Source organism: Hypomesus nipponensis, chromosome 9 (assembly GCF_054491055.1).
Source record: "Hypomesus nipponensis isolate SF chromosome 9, ASM5449105v1, whole genome shotgun sequence".
In the NCBI taxonomy this organism is placed as follows: Eukaryota; Metazoa; Chordata; class Actinopteri; order Osmeriformes; family Osmeridae; genus Hypomesus; species Hypomesus nipponensis.
In genome coordinates this window covers 26994674-27017549 of record NC_140369.1, presented here as the reverse complement: position 1 = coordinate 27017549, position 22876 = coordinate 26994674, and the positions used below count along the sequence as shown (strand labels likewise).

Here is a 22876-nt window from a genome sequence, read left to right as displayed (position 1 = left end):
TCCCTAAAAAGTTGTCTTTCCACTTTGTCGTGGCCTTTAGCGGTGTTGAGCTCATTGCTGTTCGCGTACTGCTCTGTAGGTACATTGGTTCTGAGCTTGGTTGCATTTCTAATTTCTTTTTAAAAATATGACAGTGGTCATTTTACATGTGTGTGAGAGAGCAATTACATTGTACACAAGAAAGTCTCTCTCTCTCCAGTTTGTGTACTTCAACACCTGGTAGAAGCAAGCCGCTCTGTCGTTAAAAGTGTTGTGTGGAGCCATGCTGTTTGTTGATGTGTTAAATAGACACATTAGTAGGAAGAGGGAGTTTTGTAGATTTTCTGGTATGTATCCTATATTTTGAAACAGTTTTCCCACACCAATTTTTACATATAAAAATGCAACTGGTGAGGAGAGTTACAAAACAATGGTGTATCCATGGGTGGAAATAAAAATGCTGAGTTTTAGAGAGAAGCTTTTTGAATCCTTATTGCTGCTGCCAATGACACAATTTATTGCAGTCTAGGACTACACACAGACACATATGCACAAACACACAGATGCACACATTCAGAAGAATTCTCATAGGTCCACCTTAAACTGAACACTCATTTGTTTTTGGTGGAGTCACCTTTCCCATCATGCCTTTCTCTCTCTCACACAAAGACTCACGTCTCACGGTTTGGGAACACATGGGTGACAGCAGGGCACAGGCTGGCACGGAGAGAGGCCTCCCTGTCTCCTTCGCTTTATCTATTTATTCTTTCTTTCCCTTTCCCAATGTCCTGCTCTATCTATCCTTCTCTCTCTCTCTCCTTCTCTCCATCCTCTCTATATTTCTATCCTTTTTTCTCTCTGTCCTGTCTCTAGCCTTCTATCCTTCCCTCTCTCTCCACTATCATTCTTTCCTTCTGTTTATCATTTACATCCTTCACTCTCTACATCTTTCTCATCTCTCTCTATCCTCTCTCTTCTCCTCTCCAGGCTGTGATGACAGTAAGATACCAAACCCTGTGTTCATCACCAGGCTGTGATGACAGTAAGATACCAAACCCTGTGTTCATCACCAGGCTGTGATGACAGTAAGATACCAAACCCTGTGTTCATCACCAGGCTGTGATGACAGTAAGATACCAAACCCTGTGTTCATCACCAGGCTGTGATGACGGTAAGATACCAAACCCTGTGTTCATCACCAGGCTGTGATGACAGTAAGATACCAAACCCTGTGTTCATCACCAGGCTGTGATGACAGTAAGATACCAAACCCTGTGTTCATCACCAGGCTGTGATGACAGTAAGATACCAAACCCTGTGTTCATCACCAGGCTGTGATGACAGTAAGATACCAAACCCTGTGTTCATCACCAGGCTGTGATGACAGTAAGATACAGACTGCTGGCGTTCTCACAAGGATGCTGCACGAGGATGCATCCACACCAAAATGGATGAACATATGTGATCACGCTACCGCACGCATCCACACACACACACACACACACATCACAATACCGCACATACACACACACAATATGCTATCGCACTATGACACACAGCCAGGAACTGCTGGTGCACTTTTGAAGCAAGCACAGGAGCGGGGGAAGGGTTCCTTTTACTAAGAGTTGACATCAACATTAAGGAACTGAGTTACGTTTACCAGGATAGTTGTTTGGCTATCGATTTTTACGGTAAACACGCAATTTATACTTTTGCATAAGTAGCCAACTACTTGCTACATGCTTCGATAGCCAAACAAATGTCCTGGTGCACGTAACTCTGTCAGGCTATTGCATTTTATACTTCTGTCGATCAATTTCTTATTTCTTGTTAGTTACTGCATCCATTCAGCGACAAAGTGTAGTACCAACCCTTTCAGTTTTGAGTTAATGTAATGTTGTTTCCCATTTGGGGGAGCGTGTCTTTGTATTGGGGGGAGGTGAGAAATTATTCCTGTTTGGGGGGGAGTTGACTCGGGGGGAGTGTTTTCATTTGGGGGATGCACTCATATTAGTCGGTGTGTTTCTCACTTCAGTGCCACCGTACAAGCCACACCTTGCCATTCTCACACTGAAAAGTAAGTGATAACTTGCCCCGCTATATAAAATGAATGGACGAGGCGCAGGCATACGGAGGGAAGTTTTTGTCCGAGTGGATAGCTGTCTCAAGTTATACACAGTTAAATGAAACCTAACCGCCATTCTGAAACACCAGTTATTGGATGTGTCATACTATTAGTTACTACTGGTGCACAATGCCCATGATGCAGTCGGTCATTAAGATATATTATTATTATTATTATATTAAGACAAATACAGATTTCTTGAATTATAGATAGGGTATAAAATTGGTGGCACACACACACAGAGATTCCTGGATTTATAGATAGGGCACAGTGCCCGCGATAATATCAGTGACACACACAGATTTCTGGAATTATAGATAGATGCACCTGGTGATGACAGTTCTTCACAGGGGTTTTGGTACCTGTGTTTGTGATGCAGCTGGTGATGACAGTTCTTCACAGGGGTTTTGGTACCTGTGTTTGTGATGCAGCTGGTGATGACAGTTCTTCACAGGGGTTTTGGTACCTGTGTTTGTGATGCACCTGGTGATGACAGTTCTTCACAGGGGTTTTGGTACCTGTGTTTGTGATGCAGCTGGTGATGACAGTTCTTCACAGGGGTTTTGGTACCTGTGTTTGTGATGCAGCTGGTGATGACAGTTCTTCACAGGGGTTTTGGTACCTGTGTTTGTGATGCAGCTGGTGATGACAGTTCTTCTCAGTGTACCTGTATTTCTCAAATCACAATTGAAACCCTCTGTCATCTCTGAAGTACTCGTTTAACCTCTACATCTATTCTAGTCAAATTGCCAATCCTGTGGTAGCCTACATTCATGCATGGCGCCTTAATTTGTCTGCTGTTTCCTAGATTATTTACATGTAGTCATTTTAGCAGAAGCTCTTATCCAGAGCGACTTACAGAAAGTACAGGGACATTCCACGAGGCAAGTAGGGTGAAGTGCCTTTCCCAAGGACACAACGTCATTTCGCATTTAGAATCGAACTGGAAACCTTCCGATTATTGGCCCGATTCCCTAACCGCTCAGCCATCTGACTCCCCTACCAGATACCCATCATGTTAGTTATTAGCATTTGCTGAATACCATTAGCTACAAGGCTAACAAGTTCATTTGAAAGCCAGATGAGGCCACCTTGCGTTGTTAGCTTAGAAAGAGTGTGTGTGTGGGGGGGGGAGCGGGGGGCAGGAAGCACGGATTTGGGGAGCCACCTGGTTGGCTTTAGAAGGCTATGGCCAGGGCATGGAAGCTCCTATTGGGTAAAATGAGGTGTCAATCAAAAAGTAGTGGGTAGAGTGTAGTGGCCATCTTGATTTCCTCTGCTGGTAAATATTCCAATGGCATTCCTGTGATGAGAGAGAGTGCGTGAGTGACTGCCCAATTCAGCTGGCGAGGTCAGAATGATGCAACAAGAGATTGAGGCTATTTATGGAGGTAATACATTGTTTTGGACTAAATACTTTACATGGTTATAGAGGTTGGACCATTGGGAATGTAACCAGACCATTTTTGTTGGGATGTTTTGCATATCTGGACAGCTCTGAGCCGTATTAAGTAAGTAGTAGGGATGTCCCCACTCAATCGACAAGTCGATTTTCTGGTCGATAAGCTCTTGGTCGACTAAGATTTTTTTAGTCGAGCTGCCTTATGGCAGTGTGAGATCTGATTCCCGCTTGTGTCATCATTGCTGAATTAACGAAAAGTTCTTCAGAAATTGTAGATTGTTATTTAAGACAAAAAAAGCAACTCTAAAAATATATAATCTAAAAGAAAAGGTGTTACTGTTTTCCCTTTCGTTAATCTGCACTTTGTTTTGTTTTGGTATTTTGCACACGGCACGGCTGCCGAACTACAAACTCTGCCATAGCCTACTTTGTTGATGTTATTAGTCAAAATGGCAAATAAATCTGAGGGTATGGCAGCATTTCATTAAGTACATTTACAAAGTAGCCTACTGGGTGACTCGAAAAAACTTTGAATGCAAACTCTGTCAACCACGGTTTATTTTTCATAGTTTGACGTTGAATATGATGTAGCCTACCACCTGAAAAACGTAAGTTGGCCTAGCCCTATTTCGCTCATGCTAACGCGCTGGGTTGAAAAATGAATATGCCTATTATAAGAATCACATCCTAATCGAATGACATTGGCCGCGCTTCCCAGATTTGTTAAAAAGCTACGCAGCCATTATCTTCTCCGGCAAGACAACAACATCTTTCTCTGTTGCATCGTTCCCCACTCAGCTTCTACGTCAGTTCGCACGCTGCAAGTTTTCAGGCAGTGATAAGCACGCTCTGATGATTTGCATGTTAAAACAAATAATATTTTTTATTTGTAGTACAAGATATACTAAATACCATTGGCATTTGGTTACAACAGGACTGGTGAAACGAGTCTTATTATTAGTAGGCTTTTAGCGGCTGAATCTGCAATTGAGTCTGATCCGGAACATTTTTGTACTTTTGTTTTCTGAAAAAAAAGTGTTTCAAATTTTGATTACTCGATTTTCAGACGTTTTAGTCGAGTCTTGGTCGACCAAAGAAAATCTTAGTCGAGGACAGCCCTAGAAAGTAGAAAATGTTGCATTCACATTCCTGACAATTTTGTGGGCAAACAAAGATGTTGATTGTACCTGCTGTTGCGACTCCATCTTGAAATGGTTTATATCCATAGAAGCACAAGAATCGTAGCTTTCCAACAATATATGGCATGTGTTGCAGTCTAAAAATATATTTGTTAGAATTTAATGCACAGTAACGGGGGGGGGGGGTCAAGGGGGAGTTGATGTTCAGCTCCCACTTGAGTGTAAAAAATAACACCTCCTTTCGTTTTGCCGGAGAGTGCTGTGTCTCGATCAGCTCTCACGAGTTGACAGCCTGGCAGTTGTAAAGCGGCGTCCGGGATCAAATCACACAGCCATGTTTCCAAGAAGCACAAAACAGAAGATGGAAGAAAGTCTCTGTTTTTACTATCAGTAGCTGAAGTTTGTCCATTTTGTTGCACAGTGAAAGTACGTTGAAGAGGAAAAAAATTGGAAGCACAGTTCGGATTCCACGTCTGCGTAGCCGAACTAGCGCTCCCGCTCGCTTTCCCCGCGGCTTTGACAAGCATGGCCACTAATTCTGCAGCTGGAAGCAGAAAAGTGGGAAATAAATCCACAGGAGTTGTTTCCCTGATGTCCACAGTTTACCGTGGAGTGGAAACGTGGGCAGAAGAATCAGTGACCATTGATGAATAAATAAACACTGAGGCACATTTGCAAACGTAGCGTAATTAGCGCCATGGCCAACTCGCAGATTGCGCACACTGTGATACTTCAGTTTATGTCGTATTTACGAAACCTGCAGTTCATCGGGTAATCAGCGCCTTTCTCCGCCCACTACACCATAAGCATTGAAACGCGCAATTGAATGGGCCTCCTTCTCCTCCTAGTGATAATGGAATTGATGTGCTTGTTCATGAGGTAACAGGGAACTTAAATATTATACAAGGCAGGAATTCCACACTGACACAAAAAATGGGCTCTGGACCGAAATGACAAATTCCAGTAACTGTAATATTGCATGGCTGCTTAATCTGTAATGATAACAATGATTGTGTGCTCACTCAACTGAAAAAGTGTGATCCTTGTGGCAAAAATATTTTCAGAGTGTCTCCTTGGCGTAGGTCTTCCTCTTTCTCAGATTACTGCTGTCATTTCACCAGGAGGCATATGCGAGGGGAACCCGCATGCATCAAGGAATACATCTGCTTTTAAGAGGCGCAGAATTTTCTAAATGGAGGCGCATTTTCACGGGCAGTTTTTGTACACACTGCGGAATACATAATTAGGCACACTTTACGCATCCTCTCCCATCTCTTTATGGGAAACTCCCACTTTCCCCTTGACCCTCCCGTGAATGTATATGCACGACACGGAAAAGCGCAATTTGCCATTTTCAGTTCCCGCAACAGGCAGTCTGCGCTTTTACCTCAGTGTGGCATGTTTGTACATACCTCGCCATGCTTTTACACGTAAATTGCAAAAGAAATACGCCTGAAGTGGGCGCTAAAGCGTTCGTACAGGAGGCCCTCAAAGTGCAGAACTGAGGGGGAAGTGGATTTATGTATAGAAATATAGACCCTCCTCGGTCTGTCCTTCTGCTTGTTGTCTCCCGGCTGGTCTTGTTGAAGCAACATAATGGGGGGAGAGATGGGAAGAGCAGCAGGCTGTGTTAGGTTTGTCTTTGAGACTAGTGCTCCAAGAGAAGAGCATCCTCTTAACTGGGTGAGTGTAGCATGTGTGTGGAGGATGCATGGGTATTTCTTACACATCCACTAAATGTAATACTTTCACACTCATATAATAATGCTAAATGCTAAATGGTACCACACGTTCATTTGGCCCTGTGAATGTGTGGAGCATGCAGTCTGCTTGTTATTTGATGAACCTTGTGACCGGTGAGGCAGTCAGAAACAATAGAAGAAGCAGCGGTCCATTTTCCAAAACAAAGGACAATCAGTGTTTGTCCTCTGGGCAGCAGCCCAAGCAGACAGCAGACTGGTTCATCAGTAAACACCAGGCAGGGTGGCCCATCCCAGCCAAACACCAAACACACCGCAGCACTGGGAAGCGTCACACAGAAAATAATGTGCCTGTATTATGGCAGTGATTGCTGTGTGTGTGTGTGTGTGTGTGTGTGTGTGTGTGTGTGTGTGTACACTAGGGTTGGGTACCGAAACCTGGTTCCATTATGTAGGAATTGGACCGGATTAGACTGCACGTTTCGGTTCCTCGACTGAAATATTTTCCCTCTGTCGCTCCGAAACGGATGTAAAGTATTTACTTTCTCTGTAGTCTACCGTTAGCTAGCTACCGTAAATGAAGACTACTTTCAAAATGCCATATTTACCCTCTGGGCTCACTTAAACGGACGTAAAAGCATAACCATTCACTGCACGTGATCGCTAGTAAACATATTACACTTGCTCTGCTAATCTATCGTTAGCTAGTTTTTAGTGCATTTAAAATGCCTAAAGCAAAGCGGTCGAAAGTGTGGCTGTCTTTCACAGCCGAGGATTCCGACATTGCAAAATGCAACGAATGCTTCAAAACAATTAAGTGCAAAGGGGGAAGCACGTCAAATTTATTGAAACATGCGGCGACACACGGAATACTTCTTAAAGCAGAGGGACGCACCGTGTTCGACTAACACACAACTACAATAATTTAACAATAAATAAAAGTTACAGTATTAATAAGTAACAACTAAATAAATGTTGAGTTGGTATGCCAACTAAACCAGCTACAAACTTTAGCAGTTCTTTTGCAGAAAAATTACCATATTTGCCTTCTCTGGCAAGACACGACACCTCTCCTGACTTATGGCATGTCCTGCACAGGAGAAAACTCTCTCAGATGGTGTTTGAAGAGGCCTGTACACACAGGTATGAGTTTGAAAGGGCAGACAAATTAGGGAAGCTGTCCCGGGACCAGGGACTGATGTCTGCAAACTGTGACTTTAGGTTTACTTATTGCAGTCTATATTTAAGTAGGCTACTTTAAAACGTTAATAAATTGTTACATTTAAATAATTTTCCATAAAAAAAAATATATAACAGAGCCTTTCTTTGATAACTTTCATTTTTCAGTTTTTCAAGAATTGGTTAAGGAATTTGAATCGTTTTAGAAGTACTGGTTCGGCATCGGAATCGTATAAATCCAAACAATACCCAACCATAGTGTGCACTGGCTGTAATTCAAGGGAATGTTGATTTTGCATGGTTTAAGTGCCGTTATAACTAAGGTGTAATATAATTGTCTTTTCTCTCCGTTGTGGCAGTGTAACTAACAGACCCCCGGGACAGAGGATCAGGTTTTATTATGCGTAGTCAGACAAGCAGGGGTCATATACAGATTATCAGAGCAAGTGTAGAGATCCGAAAGGGCAGTCAGGTCACAAGCGCAGGTCTGGCGGGGCTCTGAATAGGGGTCTGACTGGTTGACAAAGGCAAGGGCAAGCTCAAGTTCCAAGGGACGGGCAAGGGTTGTGGGCAAAAAAAAAGGTTGGTATTACAAAGTATCAAGGTCAGAATTGCTCGGAATTGTCAGCATAAGATTAACAAGAGATTTACAAGACAGGAGTGAAGGGAGTGACTGGCCTAAGTACACTTGAGTACCGGAGCAGGGGAGTGGACTGATTACTCTAACAGTGTGCAGGTGCGTGAGAGGGAGTGCCCTCTCAGTACTCCAGTGACTGTGTTCTGTGGTTGGGAGGCCTGATTGTCACAGGCAACATTGGGAGCAATCCCAAGACTAAGAAGGCAGCAGATTGTCAAGTGAATGCAACACAGGCTGGCATCTGCACTTGACAAAGTGAAGTCAGAGATTGAAAACACTGAGAACTCCCTGCGGATGTGATAGGTCCTCTGCCAAGTAAGGATCTAAGTGTGAATGTGGCTGTGAGGTAGTGAAAGAGACAGCTAGAGAGAAAGAAAGAGGAAGAGAGAAACACAGAGAGGTAGTGAAAGACTAAGAGGAAAAGAGAAATAGTCAACCCAAAAAAACACAGTTCTGAATGACCAAAGGCTTAATGGTGCACACAAACACACCTTCACCAAAAAAACCTACACCACACTTCGGTCCACAAACGACCATGACACACAACTAAGTCTGACCGCTGAAGCCGGATCCTCTTTGGAGGCATTGAAGCATCATCCTGATTGTCTGTGTCTCTCTCTGTCAAACTTCCATGTTCCTCGTCTCCTCCTTCGCCCTCCCACTCATGCTACTGAAAACATAATTATGTTTTCTTCATTAAAATGATTCATTTCTTGAGCAGAGAATGAGTCCACAGCTGTCCCTTGATTACTTAATGGAATAGAGAGCAGTGATCTATGGAGTCATTAGAGGAATGGTGTGGAACTACTTTCAATCTCGGAATGGACCTGCTGCAACTAGCGGCCCACGTGCTTACGCAACAACAGACGGGGGAGAGGGAGGGACAAAGGAAGTGGGGGAGGGTAGGTAGAGAGAGTAAGGAGAGAGGGAGGACTTGGAGGGCAGACTGTCAGCCATTTTCTCCTCCCCTCCATGAGGCAAGGTGTTGATGAGCCTTCAGACAGCCCATCATTAATCTCCTGAGGGTGATTCCACCTTCATCGTATATACATGTGAGTGTGCTGGGTGTGTCAAGTGTTTGTGTCACTGCTTACAAGTACATGCCTGTGCATGTGAATACAGTGTGTGTGTTTACGGAAACGCATTAAAAGTGCAGGTGTGTGGGTCTGTGCCTAATATTCTTGGCCCGTTGTACAGTGGCAGTTTCAAATTGAGAGATTTGCAAAGGAAAGAGTTGTCTCTGAGGTTCACTGTATGTCCATTTTACCCACCGAACTGTCGTAATTCAACTATGAGAAGGTAAACTTGGTTTGCAGTCAATGACCCCTTTACCCCAGGATTGGGATTGATAGGCTGGAACTATAAAGTGGTGCATTAGTATGGTGACCCACGGGTGCACACCACAGCAACATTAGCGAAGCAAACAAAAGTTGAAAACACTACAACATTAACACACAACACAACATTAACAAAAACGAAACATTCATAAAAACGCTACTTTTCAAAAGCATTAGCCGAGAACACCGCAACATTAGTCAAGAACACAGCAGCATTTAGCCGAGAACACCGCAGCATTAGCCGAGAACACCGCAGCATTGGCACAAAACACAACGACATTTGCAGAAACGCTGCATTTCAAGTTCACACCAAATCGTTCTCCAGGCCACTAGGGGCACTGCATGCAAAGTGGGGTGTTTTACCTGTTGTTGTAAAATCAAGTGAAGTAAATTAACTCTACGGGACCACGCTTACGTAGGCTACCTCTTGGAGGTTTGCTATCAAACGTAACGCAGTACAACATCATTGAAACTAAGAGAGGGCGTCTTAAAACATAAGATTATAATTAAAATATAATAAAAACAACTTTCATTAATGAATTTAAGTTGTGTTCTTGTTTGATTTTAGGTCCTATATGTTTATTGTATGCACCTTCCTGCCAAAGTAAATTCCTTGTCTGTGCAAACTTTCATGGCGAATAAATCCCATTCTGATTCTGATGTTCTTGATTTGAATTATTTCAAATTGACCGGCTGTCAAAAAGTTTGTTTTTATTTTGGGGAGAACCCAACTAATTCCACTTCGCACTGCCCCTAGTGGTCTGGAGAACGATTTGGTGTGAACTTGAAATGCAGCGTTTCTGCAAATGTCGTTGTGTTTTGTGCTAATGCTGCGGTGTTCTCGGCTAATGCTGCGGTGTTCTTGGTTGATGTTGGTGGTGTGAACCAATGCTGTTGTGTTGTAAGTAGAGGATTGTTTTTGAAATGTTTCGTTTTTGTTAATGTCGTTGTGTTGTGTATTAATGTTGTGGTGTTTTCAACTTTTGTTTGCTTCGCTAATGTTGCTGTGGCGTGCACCCGTGGGCCACCGTACATTAGCAGTAGCTGCGCTTCCATCTTGATAATGAAAATGTGCACAGTAGACAGCTAGTCAGTAGCTAGCATTAGCCTGCAAAGCTACCATGCTTTTTTTTTCATTGTAATTTTTTAATTTTTTTTTATCATTGAATTAATTTATTAGAGAATTGTTTAATCTTTCCCCTCAACAACTTTACTCAAATACCAATGAGAAAGATCTAAGTTCAACCCACTCAAGTTTGCTAAAACCAACTAACCCTAACCCCAAACAGCTCAAGAGGCTTATAATGTAAGTGATTAACCACAGCCATTCTCAGTGTGAAAACACTGGACAAACACTGCCCCACAGGACAAAATATGTGTGTGAACGTTCAGCGGTCACCTTAGCTACCGGTTCCCCTGGCCTCAAACTAGTTAATATATGCCATGGTTGTTAAAGTGAATTGAAGAGGTGTGATAGCGTATGCATGTGTGCGTGTTTCAGATGAGATCTTACCCTCGATGGGCGAGGTCTTGAGTCTGCGACAGAGCCCCTGCACGTCCCCGTAGGAGTCTCCGATCTTCGTGACGGCCTCGGCGCTCCTCAGTTCCATCAGGTCCCGCAGGTCCATCACCGTACAGCCAAAGTCCCCCTCGTGGTTCCCTTCGGCAACCGAGTTCCCCGGAGGGTGATCCGTCGTGTTGTTAGCCATTTTGGTTGCTTTGTTTTCTGTTTGTTTGCTTGCGTCGTAAGTAGGCTGTGTTAGGTGCCCCTGTCTGAAAGCACTAGTATGACCACAAGTTGCGGCTGAAGCTGTTCCTGTGCTGCTGACACGGGGGGAAAAGGAGCCGGGAGTTGTGGTTCCTCTGAAGGTGATCAACCCAGGACCAAGAAGTGCATGCTAGTTGCCACAGAAACAGAACACGGGTAAGACTTGATCCATCGACGGCCTTCCCTGTTCCAGGACACTGTGGAGGAAGAGAGACACATGACTGAGTCTGCAGTAGTGACATAGACAGCTACAGATTCAGGTTGAACCACTGAGAGCAGCCAACATTAGCAGGAGCAGCTACATGAATGAGAGGTCGGTGTTGGCTCACTTGAGGCACAATCTCCTCAGTACTTATTTTCTTATTTCCAACTCTCTGTTTACACATTTGTCAAAAGGACTAAACAACCCTTATTAAGGAGCCTGGTCACAATGTTTATGAGTTTGTCCACATTAGGTGAACGTCAACCATGAGCAGCACAGAAAGGTCTGACGGACATTGTGGCAGAACCGAGCACAAGCTGAAACCTAGGAAGGGGCCAGTTTAGCATGTTATAAAGGCCATGCAGAGGAACAAGGGTAACATGATACACCCTTCATACACAGCTTCCCTTTGTTTTCATAAGATTAAAGTCTATCCAAGTGTCAGACTAAAAATGACATTCCTCTCACACATTTTATATTACGTTCCTTTCATATGTCCTTTCGTATGTTGGCAGTGAATGAAGATACCATGGGTATTACCATAGCAACTATGGTTCTATGGCAACCAGGCTTTGTTTAGACACCCTATAGAGTCCTAGTTTGTGTGTGTCTGGAATGCAGTTATACTTGTGGTGTATTACCAGTTTCATGAAGAGGTTTGTGTTGGAGCTGACTGGTGGAGTCAAAAAGAGGACAATATGCTAATGTGAGATAACGCTCTGGTTTGCTCCCGCTGTGTTTTATGTGTGTGAGTGTCACACTCCTCTGGGGTCTCCATGATAGACCAAACACTGAAGAATGGAGGTCAGCCTTTGATGTGCGCTTAAATGATTAGGGCTTGATGCACTGGAATGTGACTCTCTGGGTTCACACACATACACACAGCCAATCCATACTGTATATCAGACAGTAGCCAGGATTGGCTCATCTGTGCACAGGCGTGTGGCACAGCAGTGTTTGTGATGCAGTGGTTTAGCCTCCAGGCAGGGTTATAACCCAGATTGTGCTTCATCATATACCCTCTCCTAGCATTCCTCCCAGGGGTCAGACCCTGGCCAGCCACCCTAAGGGGGGAAGTGTACTGAGGCATATATGGGTCAAATGTGCATTGTCCAAACAGGCTGGGCACTTAAGGACTCAAGCTCCCTGTAAACTCACTTTCAAACACTCACCTAGATTGATATTCAACCAAGATGTAAAAAGCAAAATGTAGTTTCATTTCATTCTCTAAATCTCACCTCCGACAAGTACTATGTTAGCTGCTCCAGATTGTCAGGTGTTCTGTAACTGTCATTTTGGGACCCATGAATGAGGACAAGGTTTTATTTGGGATTCGATCAGGGATCGGGCAGCGCTGAGTGCTCAGACAAAACAAGAGGAAGTGACCTCATCATTGGAGTTTCCATAGCAGGGCCTGTCGTGTACGCCACAGGCCAAACGGGGGATCGCTAATCGAGTTTATAGAATCCATTAAAGCCCACTGCAGCCTGTGTGTTTGTGTGTGTGTGTGTGTGTACAGCTGGGGATCACTGATCGGATTTAGTGCCATTATTACCCTGATGCAATAAATGTGAGTGTATGGTTACATGTGTGTGTGTGTGTGTGTGTGTGCGTTTGAATGTGTGTATAAGTGTCAGTGTGTAAATGCCACCAGAGCATGCATCAGTAGTGTTTTCAAACAAAATCTATTGATGTTGGGAAATGTCACCAGCAGCCAAAGGGGACAGATGAGGGTTAGGGTTTCTAAATGGCCCCCCAGATTAGCAGTGTCTGGAAACCCAGTCCCACAGCTTTCATACACTGAAGATTAAGTACCAGTCTCTCTCTGTCTCTCTCCTCTGTACTCATTATAAATACCTCCTTAAAGCAGTGGGAAGAGTGTGAGATTGGGAGAGGAAGATGGAGAAAGAGGGAGTACAAGAGACAGAGAGAGAAAAGAAAGAGAGAGAGGAAGACATTAATTTGACTTCAGTTGAGCGTCACCCACCCAGGAGCTTACCCTAACCCTTACAGCCGGTCACCGGCCACCTGCCGTCAGAGGACATCCAGCGGACACACGATGCACTGTCTCTCAGAGAACAAGACCATGGAACAGACAAGATGGATGAGCCATCAGGTTCCTAGCACTAAGCTAACCAGTAACTCATTCATTATTAAGATGAGCTCCCCTACAGAGCAGACAGATGAGAGCTTGGGACACTCCTAATGCAGATCCACTGTGATGTGATGATCATGGTAACTATGGAATTATAACACAACTGGGAAGGAACATAGAGAGGTAGGGTGGAGAGTTACTGAGGTTGGCAAGGAAGAGCGATAACTTTAAAGCCACTCCCCCAAAACACTAAACGCACTGGCTGACTACTGCAATGAGTGCACTGGCAGAGTGCATGCAGGTAGGAAGACAGCCAAGTAGCCCTTCCAATCATTGCATTCAATCTGAACACAATGATTGTTCTTGTTTATTATAGTCATGCGATGGCTACAGGTATCCGATTTATTTTATTGTCAGAGCATTTATTGAATGCTATCAGGATAAAAATCTCACAATTAAAAAATGTAGCTGTAAAACGGTTGGTTTAAAAAAATCACAGAGTTGACATCAACTGGCTGGTCGGTGGCTCCACCCTATTTGGCTCTGGTCTGTACCTTTGTCACGCCCCAAAATTTAGATCTCAGACACTCGTTTAGCTTTGCGCTGCTCTGTGTACTTCCACGGGAATTACAATGAAGAAAGTTTTGAAGTTTTTCAAAGATATTGAAAATGGACCAGTCGTAAATGCCGTAGACCAACATTTTGCCTCCCATTCATTTTCAATGGAAGTCACCTGACAGGGCCCGCGAGATACCTGGTAGCGCACACAGGTAGCCTAGCGATCAGGTGTAAGTAACAGGGGCAACGTTCTCAAATGAATTGATGTAAATAACAAGGGCAACTTTCTCAAATTAATTGAACCGTTTTGAGAAAACGAGCAAGAAGCAAAGATGGTGTCAAAAAGCTTCATCTTGCGGGTCAGATTATATGACTAAATATTTTGGAGGGGTGAAACAATGGTAGGGGAAAACACTGATGTGTGCATTTATTTTTGAAAGTTTTATCCGAAGCAATATACAGAGGTGAACTGAGTGATCTGAACCTGCTTCCTGTTGATCTGCAGTCAGATGCTTTACCCACGGAGCTTGACCTACCCCAGAGATAAGACAGCCAACACACATTCTAACCAATCATTTATTAGACATTGAATAGTTAATTTCATTATTGTTTAAGTACTTTTTGGGAATTGGGTTGTATTTTGTTTTTGTGGTTTTGTTGATGTTTCCTTAATTTTGGAATTGAGAATCATTTGAGAATTAATCAACCCTGGTTATCTGTGGACAAGATGTGGCCGGTATCCTAGTTCATGGTTAGAACTGATGTATACGTGAACTGCTATTTATATAACAAGACACATTTTTGTTTACATTCAGAAAATACTTTGTAATTTCTAAGAAAAAAAAACTCTGTTGTCGGACCTAGGTTGAATACTTTTAAGACATTGCATTCACTGTCACACACATTGATGGGCACACACAATTCCCAAGTCCAAAGGTGAAGGCTATGTCACAATGCATTTGGTTCCATTCACATACCTCAACCTTCCACACACACACACACACACCTCTGTGTCTAAAGAGGTTACGTTTTAACAGACTACATGTTTGTTTAACAAACACGAGAGGGGAGAGGAAAACACTTCTACACCCAATGCTCCTTAACTATGACAACCATGTCAGGGTAATGGAGGCAGGGTATGTAAGCGTGGGCATGTCTTTGTGTGTGTTATAAGCCAGGTGGTAAACACTGGAAAGAAGTTACTATTTCCTAAAGATTTGATGAGGGAGATAGAAAAAGAGAGAGAGGAGGGAGATGGAGAAAGAGAGAGAGGAGGGAGATGGAGAAAGAGGAGAGGAGGGAGATGGAGAAAGAGGAGAGGAGGGAGATGGAGAAAGAGGAGAGGAGGGAGATTGAGAAAGAGAGAGAGGAGGGAGATGGAGAAAGAGGAGAGGAGGGAGATGGAGAAAGAGAAGAGGAGGGAGATGGAGAAAGAGAGAGAGGAGGGAGATGGAGAAAGAGGAGAGGAGGGATATGGAGAAAGAGGAGAGGAGGGAGATGGAGAAAGAGGAGAGGAGGGATATGGAGAAAGAGGAGAGGAGGGAGATGGAGAAAGAGAGAGAGGAGGGAGATGGAGAAAGAGGAGAGGAGGGAGATGGAGAAAGAGGAGAGGAGGGAGATGGAGAAAGAGGAGAGGAGGGAGATGGAGAAAGAGGAGAGGAGGGAGATTGAGAAAGAGAGAGAGGAGGGAGATGGAGAAAGAGGAGAGGAGGGAGATGGAGAGGAGGGAGATAGAGAAAGAGGAGAGGAGGGAGATGGAGAAAGAGGAGAGGAGGGAGATGGAGAAAGAGGAGAGGAGGGAGATGGAGAAAGAGGAGAGGAGGGAGATGGAGAAAGAGAGAGAGGAGGGAGATGGAGAAAGAGGAGAGGAGGGAGATGGAGAAAGAGGAGAGGAGGGAGATGGAGAAAGAGGAGAGGAGGGAGATGGAGAGGAGGGAGATGGAGAAAGAGGAGAGGAGGGAGATGGAGAAAGAGAAGAGGAGGGAGATGGAGAAAGAGGAGAGGAGGGAGATGGAGAAAGAGAGAGAGGAGGGAGATGGAGAAAGAGGAGAGGAGGGAGATGGAGAAAGAGGAGAGGAGGGAGATGGAGAAAGAGGAGAGGAGGGAGATGGAGAGGAGGGAGATGGAGAAAGAGAAGAGGAGGGAGATGGAGAAAGAGGAGAGGAGGGAGATGGAGAGGAGGGAGATAGAGAAAGAGGAGAGGAGGGAGATGGAGAAAGAGGAGAGGAGGGAGATGGAGAAAGAGGAGAGGAGGGAGATGGAGAAAGAGGAGAGGAGGGAGATGGAGAAAGAGAGAGAGGAGGGAGATGGAGAAAGAGGAGAGGAGGGAGATGGAGAAAGAGGAGAGGAGGGAGATGGAGAAAGAGGAGAGGAGGGAGATGGAGAGGAGGGAGATGGAGAAAGAGGAGAGGAGGGAGATGGAGAAAGAGAAGAGGAGGGAGATGGAGAAAGAGGAGAGGAGGGAGATGGAGAAAGAGAGAGAGGAGGGAGATGGAGAAAGAGGAGAGGAGGGAGATGGAGAAAGAGGAGAGGAGGGAGATGGAGAAAGAGGAGAGGAGGGAGATGGAGAGGAGGGAGATGGAGAAAGAGAAGAGGAGGGAGATGGAGAAAGAGGAGAGGAGGGAGATGGAGAAAGAGAGAGAGGAGGGAGATGGAGAAAGAGGAGAGGAGGGAGATGGAGAAAGAGGAGAGGAGGGAGATGGAGAAAGAGGAGAGGAGGGAGATGGAGAAAGAGGAGAGGAGGGAGATGGAGAAAGAGGAGAGGAGGGAGATGGAGAAAGAGAGAGAGGAGGGAGATGGAGAAAGAGGAGAGGAGGGAGATGGAGAAAGAGAGAGAGGAGGGAGATGGAGAAAGAGGAGGAAGATGGAGAGGAGGGAGATGGAGAAAGAGAAGAGGAGGGAGATGGAGAAAGAGAGAGAGGAGGGAGATGGAGAAAGAGAGAGAGGAGGGAGATGGAGAAAGAGGAGAGGAGGGAGATGGAGAAAGAGGAGAGGAGGGAGATGGAGAAAGAGGAGAGGAGGGAGATGGAGAAAGAGGAGAGGAGGGAGATGGAGAAAGAGGAGAGGAGGGATATGGAGAGGAGGGAGATGGAGAAAGAGGAGAGGAGGGAGATGGAGAAAGAGGAGAGGAGGGAGATGGAGAAAGAGAGAGAGGAGGGAGATGGAGAAAGAGAGAGAGGAGGGAGATGGAGAAAGAGGAGAGGAGGGAGATGGAGAAAGAGGAGAGGAGGGAGATGGAGAAAGAGGAGAGGAGGGAGATGGAGAGGAGGGAGATGGAGAAAGAGGAGAGGAGGGAGATGGAGAAAGAGGAGAGGAGGGAGATGGAGAAAGAGGAGAGGAGGGAGATGGAGAAAGAGAGAGAGGAGGGAGATGGAGAAAGAGGAGAGGAGGGAGATGGAGAAAGAGGAGAGGAGGGAGATGGAGAGGAGGGAGATGGAGAAAGAGGAGAGGAGGGAGATGGAGAAAGAGGAGAGGAGGGAGATGGAGAAAGAGAGAGAGGAGGGAGATGGAGAAAGAGGAGAGGAGGGAGATGGAGAAAGAGGAGAGGAGGGAGATGGAGAAAGAGGAGAGGAGGGAGATGGAGAAAGAGGAGAGGAGGGAGATGGAGAAAGAGGAGAGGAGGGAGATGGAGAAAGAGGAGAGGAGGGAGATGGAGAAAGAGAGAGAGGAGGGAGATGGAGAAAGAGGAGAGGAGGGAGATGGAGAAAGAGGAGAGGAGGGAGATGGAGAAAGAGAAGAGGAGGGAGATGGAGAAAGAGAGAGAGGAGGGAGATGGAGAAAGAGAGAGAGGAGGGAGATGGAGAAAGAGGAGAGGAGGGAGATGGAGAAAGAGGAGAGGAGGGAGATGGAGAAAGAGGAGAGGAGGGAGATGGAGAAAGAGAAGAGGAGGGAGATGGAGAAAGAGAGAGAGGAGGGAGATGGAGAAAGAGGAGAGGAGGGAGATGGAGAAAGAGGAGAGAAGGGAGATGGAGAGGAGGGAGATGGAGAAAGAGGAGAGGAGGGAGATGGAGAAAGAGTAGAGGAGGGAGATGGAGAAAGAGGAGAGGAGGGAGATGGAGAAAGAGAGAGAGGAGGGAGATGGAGAAAGAGGAGAGGAGGGAGATGGAGAAAGAGAGAGAGGAGGGAGATGGAGAAAGAGAGAGAGGAGGGAGATGGAGAAAGAGGAGAGGAGGGAGATGGAGAAAGAGAAGAGGAGGGAGATTGAGAAAGAGGAGAGGAGGGAGATTGAGAAAGAGAGAGAGGAGGGAGATTGAGAAAGAGGAGAGGAAAGGACAAGAGAGAGTGTCCAAAGGGATGAAAAGAGGCTGTAGAATTGTTTATCTGTTTGGTTTAACTCGGCAAAGCAAACAAGTCAATAAAATCTTCTAGAAGTGTAATGGAAAGAGAGATGTGGCCAGACAGGGAGAGAGAGTGAAATCAAACGAGGGATAAGACAGCCAGACGTGAATTATTGAATGATTCAGGTGTGAACTATATAATATGGTTAATGTGCACACTGTAGGAAGACAGATGTGGAATGAAGAAGATAGAGAGAGAGACAGTGGTAGAGGGAGGTGAGGAAAAAAAGATTGATGGTAGAGAAGAGATTTTATGGGAGGAGAGAGGAGGTAAAGAGAAGGATTGGAAGGTAGAAAGAGAGAGGGATTGGGAGGTAGAGAGAGAGAGAGAGAGAGAGAGAGAGAGAGAGAGGGATTAGGTAGCACTATGTCCTGCTACCTCACTCCTGGTCTCCTGGTATGTCTTTCTCCTTCTGTCTCCCAGTCTCTCCTTCTTTGCCATTCTCCATCTCTCTCAATATTGTCTTCTCTCTCCATCTCTCTCTCATAATCCAACCCCCTCTCTCTTTATCCTTCCTGTTTCTTCCTGTGACCCTCTCTGTCGTTTAGCCTCATTTAGCCTCATCACATAAGAGGAACGGAGGGCACCTAGATACCTTTAACCCTGCTCCTCTCTCTCCCCCCCCCCCCCCTCCCTCCCTCCCCACCAAAACACTTTCGACCTACCGGCTGGACTCAACAGTGACTGGCGCACTGGGTAACACACTCCTCATTGATCGTCACTTGCCACCGCAATGTGCAACAGACGACTCAATACGACCTTGTCCTTGACTGAACTATGCCGGGTCTTCATAAACACAATCGTTGCACTGTGTAACTGGCCTGCATGTCAGCCTTAATGTATAGGGTCTTATGTACAGTACATGTCTTTGGCCCCAGTGTCTCATAGTTTGGCTGTTACCTCAATGGTGTGTAACCAAAAACTGTAAGCAAGAACAAATGGTGCACTAGGGACAAAGTGCCCAAATGTATCCATGAGATAGAGAGAGAGAGAGAGAGAGAGAGAGAGAGAGAGAGAGAGAGAGAGAGAGAGAGAGAGAGAGAGAGAGAGAGAGAGAGAGAGAGAGAGAGAGAGAGAGAGAGAGAGAAAGAGAGAGAGGGGATAGTGCGAAGAGCAGTAGAGGGAGGGGAAGGTGAAAAAAAAATGATAAGAGGGGAAATTAGAGGAGAGTGAGTGTAGCTTGTACCAACTGCCTTACACAATGCTTCTAATCTCTCCCACTTCCTTTCATCATCACCTCCCCCTCACTATCTCTCTCTTTCTAACTACAGTATTTTCTCTACCTCTCTCTCTTTCTCACTACAAAATCTTTCTCTCCCTTCTCCTCTCTCTTTCTCACTATAGCGTTTTCTCCCTCCCTCTCTCTCCCTCCCTCTCTTGTTGCCTTCTGTGCCTCTGCAGACACACCTGCCTTGCATACTAAAGCTGCACATTGCGCCGCCCGCCCACCCTCACGTAGGCACACACATAAATAGGGACAAACACACACATTGCAACAAGCGCCCGAGTATAAAAAAATAACTTTATTTCAAGACTGCATTGAGCTTCAGAACAATACGGTTTTCTATCTCTGTGATTCTTTCATAAACAAATGCAGGAGTACAAGCATCATTCAGTCTGTGTGTTTGATATAGTGTTCTCGAGAACTTGTGTGTGTGTGTGCGCGTCTCTTTACGGATGAACAGCCAGGCTAGAGAGGGCACCACCCTGGAGTGCAGAGCTGTGCTTCTTTCTACTCACTGACTCACTGGGATGGGTGTGTCCCCTCTCTGTGTCTGTGTATGTGTGAGTGACTGTGTATGTGTGCGCTTGTGTATGAAAGTGAGTTTTGAGTGTGTGAGTAAGTATGGTTTTGTGTGTGTGAGTAAGTATGGTTTTGTGTGTGTGAGTAAGTATGGTTTTGTGTGTGTGAGTAAGTATGGTTTTGAGTGTGTGAGTAAGTATGGTTTTGTGTGTGTGAGTTGCAGTGGCAGAAGGAGAAGCCAGGAATGCAGGAGACCTCACCCTATCTGCAGTCACGTGACCGGACTGGATGAGGAAATCCCCTGCCCCTGCCGCAGAGAGGGAGAGAGATTGTGATGAGGGAGAGACAGAGAGAGAGAGAGACAGAGAGAGAGAGAGAGAGACACAGAGAGAGAGAGAGAGAGAGAGAGAGAGAGAGAGAGAGAGAGAGAGAGAGAGAGAGAGAGAGAGAGAGAGAGAGAGAGAGAGAGAGAGAGAGAGAGAGAGAGAGAGAGAGAGAGAGAAAAAATAAAGTGTGGGTGATAGAGAGCAGATGAATGGAAGATATAAAAAAGAAATTTGAGAAAGATAAAAGGAAACTGAAAGTGTGAGGTAAGAGAGGTGGTCTCCACCCCCCCCCTCCTCCCCACACCCACCACTCCCCATCTAAAACACATGCTGAACTCACACATGTTTCTAAACATTAAGCAGGCAATGCTGTCTCCACATTCCACATCACAGTGTAAACACACACACACATAGAACAGACAAATATCCACATCTCTGTCTCTATATTTATAGTCAACCACTAACGCTAATTTTAATACAGACACACAAAGAGCTGTCATCTCCATCTCTAACCAGTATGAGAACTGTGACCTTCTCTGGGGCTTTTCCCCCTCTCCTCCTTCCTGCTCCCCCTCTCCTCCTTCCTGCTCCCCCTCTCCTCCCTCCAGCTCCCCCTCTCCTCCCTCCCGCTCTCCTTCTCCTCCCTCCCGCTGTCCCTCTCCTCCCTCCCGCTCCCCCTCTCCTCCCTCCAGCTCTCCCTCTCCTCCCTCCCGCTCCCCCTCTCCTCCCTCCAGCTCTCCCTCTCCTCCCTCCCGCTCCCCCTCTCCTCCCTCCAGCTCCCCCTCTCCTCCCTCCCGCTCCCCCTCTCCTCCCTCCAGCTCTCCCTCTCCTCCCTCCCGCTCCCCCTCTCCTCCCTCCTGCTGTCCCTCCCTCCAGCTCCCCCTCTCCTCCCTCCAGCTCCCCCTCTCCTCCCTCCCGCTCCCCCTCTCCTCCCTCCAGCTCCCCCTCTCCTCCCTCCCGCTCCCCCTCTCCTCCCTCCCGCTCCCCCTCTCCTCCCTCCAGCTCCCCCTCTCCTCCCTCCTGCTCCCCCTCTCCTCCCTCCAGCTCCCCCTCTCCTCCCTCCAGCTCCCCCTCTCCTCCCTCCAGCTCCCCCTCTCCTCCCTCCTGCTGTCCCTCCCTCCAGCTCCCCCTCTCCTCCCTCCAGCTCCCCCTCTCCTCCCTCCAGCTCCCCCTCTCCTCCCTCCAGCTCCCCCTCTCCTCCTTCCAGCTCCCCCTCTCCTCCCTCCCGCTCCCCCTCTCCTCCCTCCAGCTCCCCCTCTCCTCCCTCCAGCTCCCCCTCTCCTCCCTCCAGCTCCCCCTCTCCTCCCTCCCGCTCCCCCTCTCCTCCCTCCAGCTCCCCCTCTCCTCCCTCCCGCTCCCCCTCTCCTCCCTCCAGCTCTCCCTCTCCTCCCTCCCGCTCCCCCTCTCCTCCCTCCCGCTCCCCCTCTCCTCCCTCCTGCTCCCCCTCTCCTCCCTCCAGCTCTCCCTCTGTCCGTCTGGCAGATCCAGTTGGTACTTGGTGGTAGGCTCTGTCCCAGGGTTTGATGAACACCATACACTCACCATGAGGGTACCATACACACACACTTGCAGACTATATAAGGACTAGAGAACAGTGGAAGACTACAGACAGAGGCACACCTCTTTATAAGGAGTCCTGTACAACACCAGAAAGACACAAACACACACACATCAGTGCTATATAAGGAGAGAACTACAGTATAGTCTGAACACACACACAGTCCGCCCATCATGTCTGGTGTCATATCTGAGGTAAAATCGCACGACTAACTGTCAGGGAACAACACTCCTCCAGGTTACACACAGAAATTGTGTGTGTAAGTATGTGTGTGTCTGGACAGGGGGTCAGACTGAGCCCAGAACAGGTTTCACATCAGTCCTAAGGGTTCCCTATCTCCTCACGCACAGCAGGGAGGAAGAGTGTGTGTGTGTGGCGCTTACAGAACTAGAGGCATAAGAGCGAGAGTGCAAAACGTACGCGTGCACCAACGCACACGAGCAATTAAAACAAATCAAATCAATACAGAGAAATGAATCTATTTTACACATCTGTCCTCGTAGCAGTTAAATATGTAATAGATTTTGGTTTCTCTGATCACACTGACATTAGCACCTCCCAGCCTGCACTAACTACAGCCGAGATTTACAAACCATGCCGAGTATTATAGGGTCAGTAATCCAGTTCTCAAAAGTTCAGATTTTATGGTTTGTCGGGTCCGTGTGCCCAATCAGAGCACAGATGTAGTAAAGCTCAGTAGCCTATCAACATGTGACACCAAAGTGGGTGACCTTCCCGGTCTGGTGGGAGTGGTGGCACACCCATGAACGCAGCTCCACAGTGTAACAC

The 22876-nt window shown here is 46.3% G+C and overlaps 1 protein-coding gene across 2 annotated transcripts in view; it reads right to left on the bottom strand.

Annotated features, from left to right (window-relative positions):
* LOC146274054 (plasma membrane calcium-transporting ATPase 1-like) overlaps nt 1-22876 on the bottom strand; it is a 101822-nt gene that overhangs the window by 61542 nt on the left and 17404 nt on the right. For both annotated transcript variants that reach the window (XM_084704182.1, XM_084704183.1), the window contains exon 2: nt 11012-11463. In XM_084704182.1, the coding sequence (XP_084560308.1) occupies nt 11012-11207 (196 nt within the window). In that variant the 5' untranslated portion in view covers nt 11208-11463. The remainder of the gene's footprint in view (nt 1-11011; nt 11464-22876) is intronic.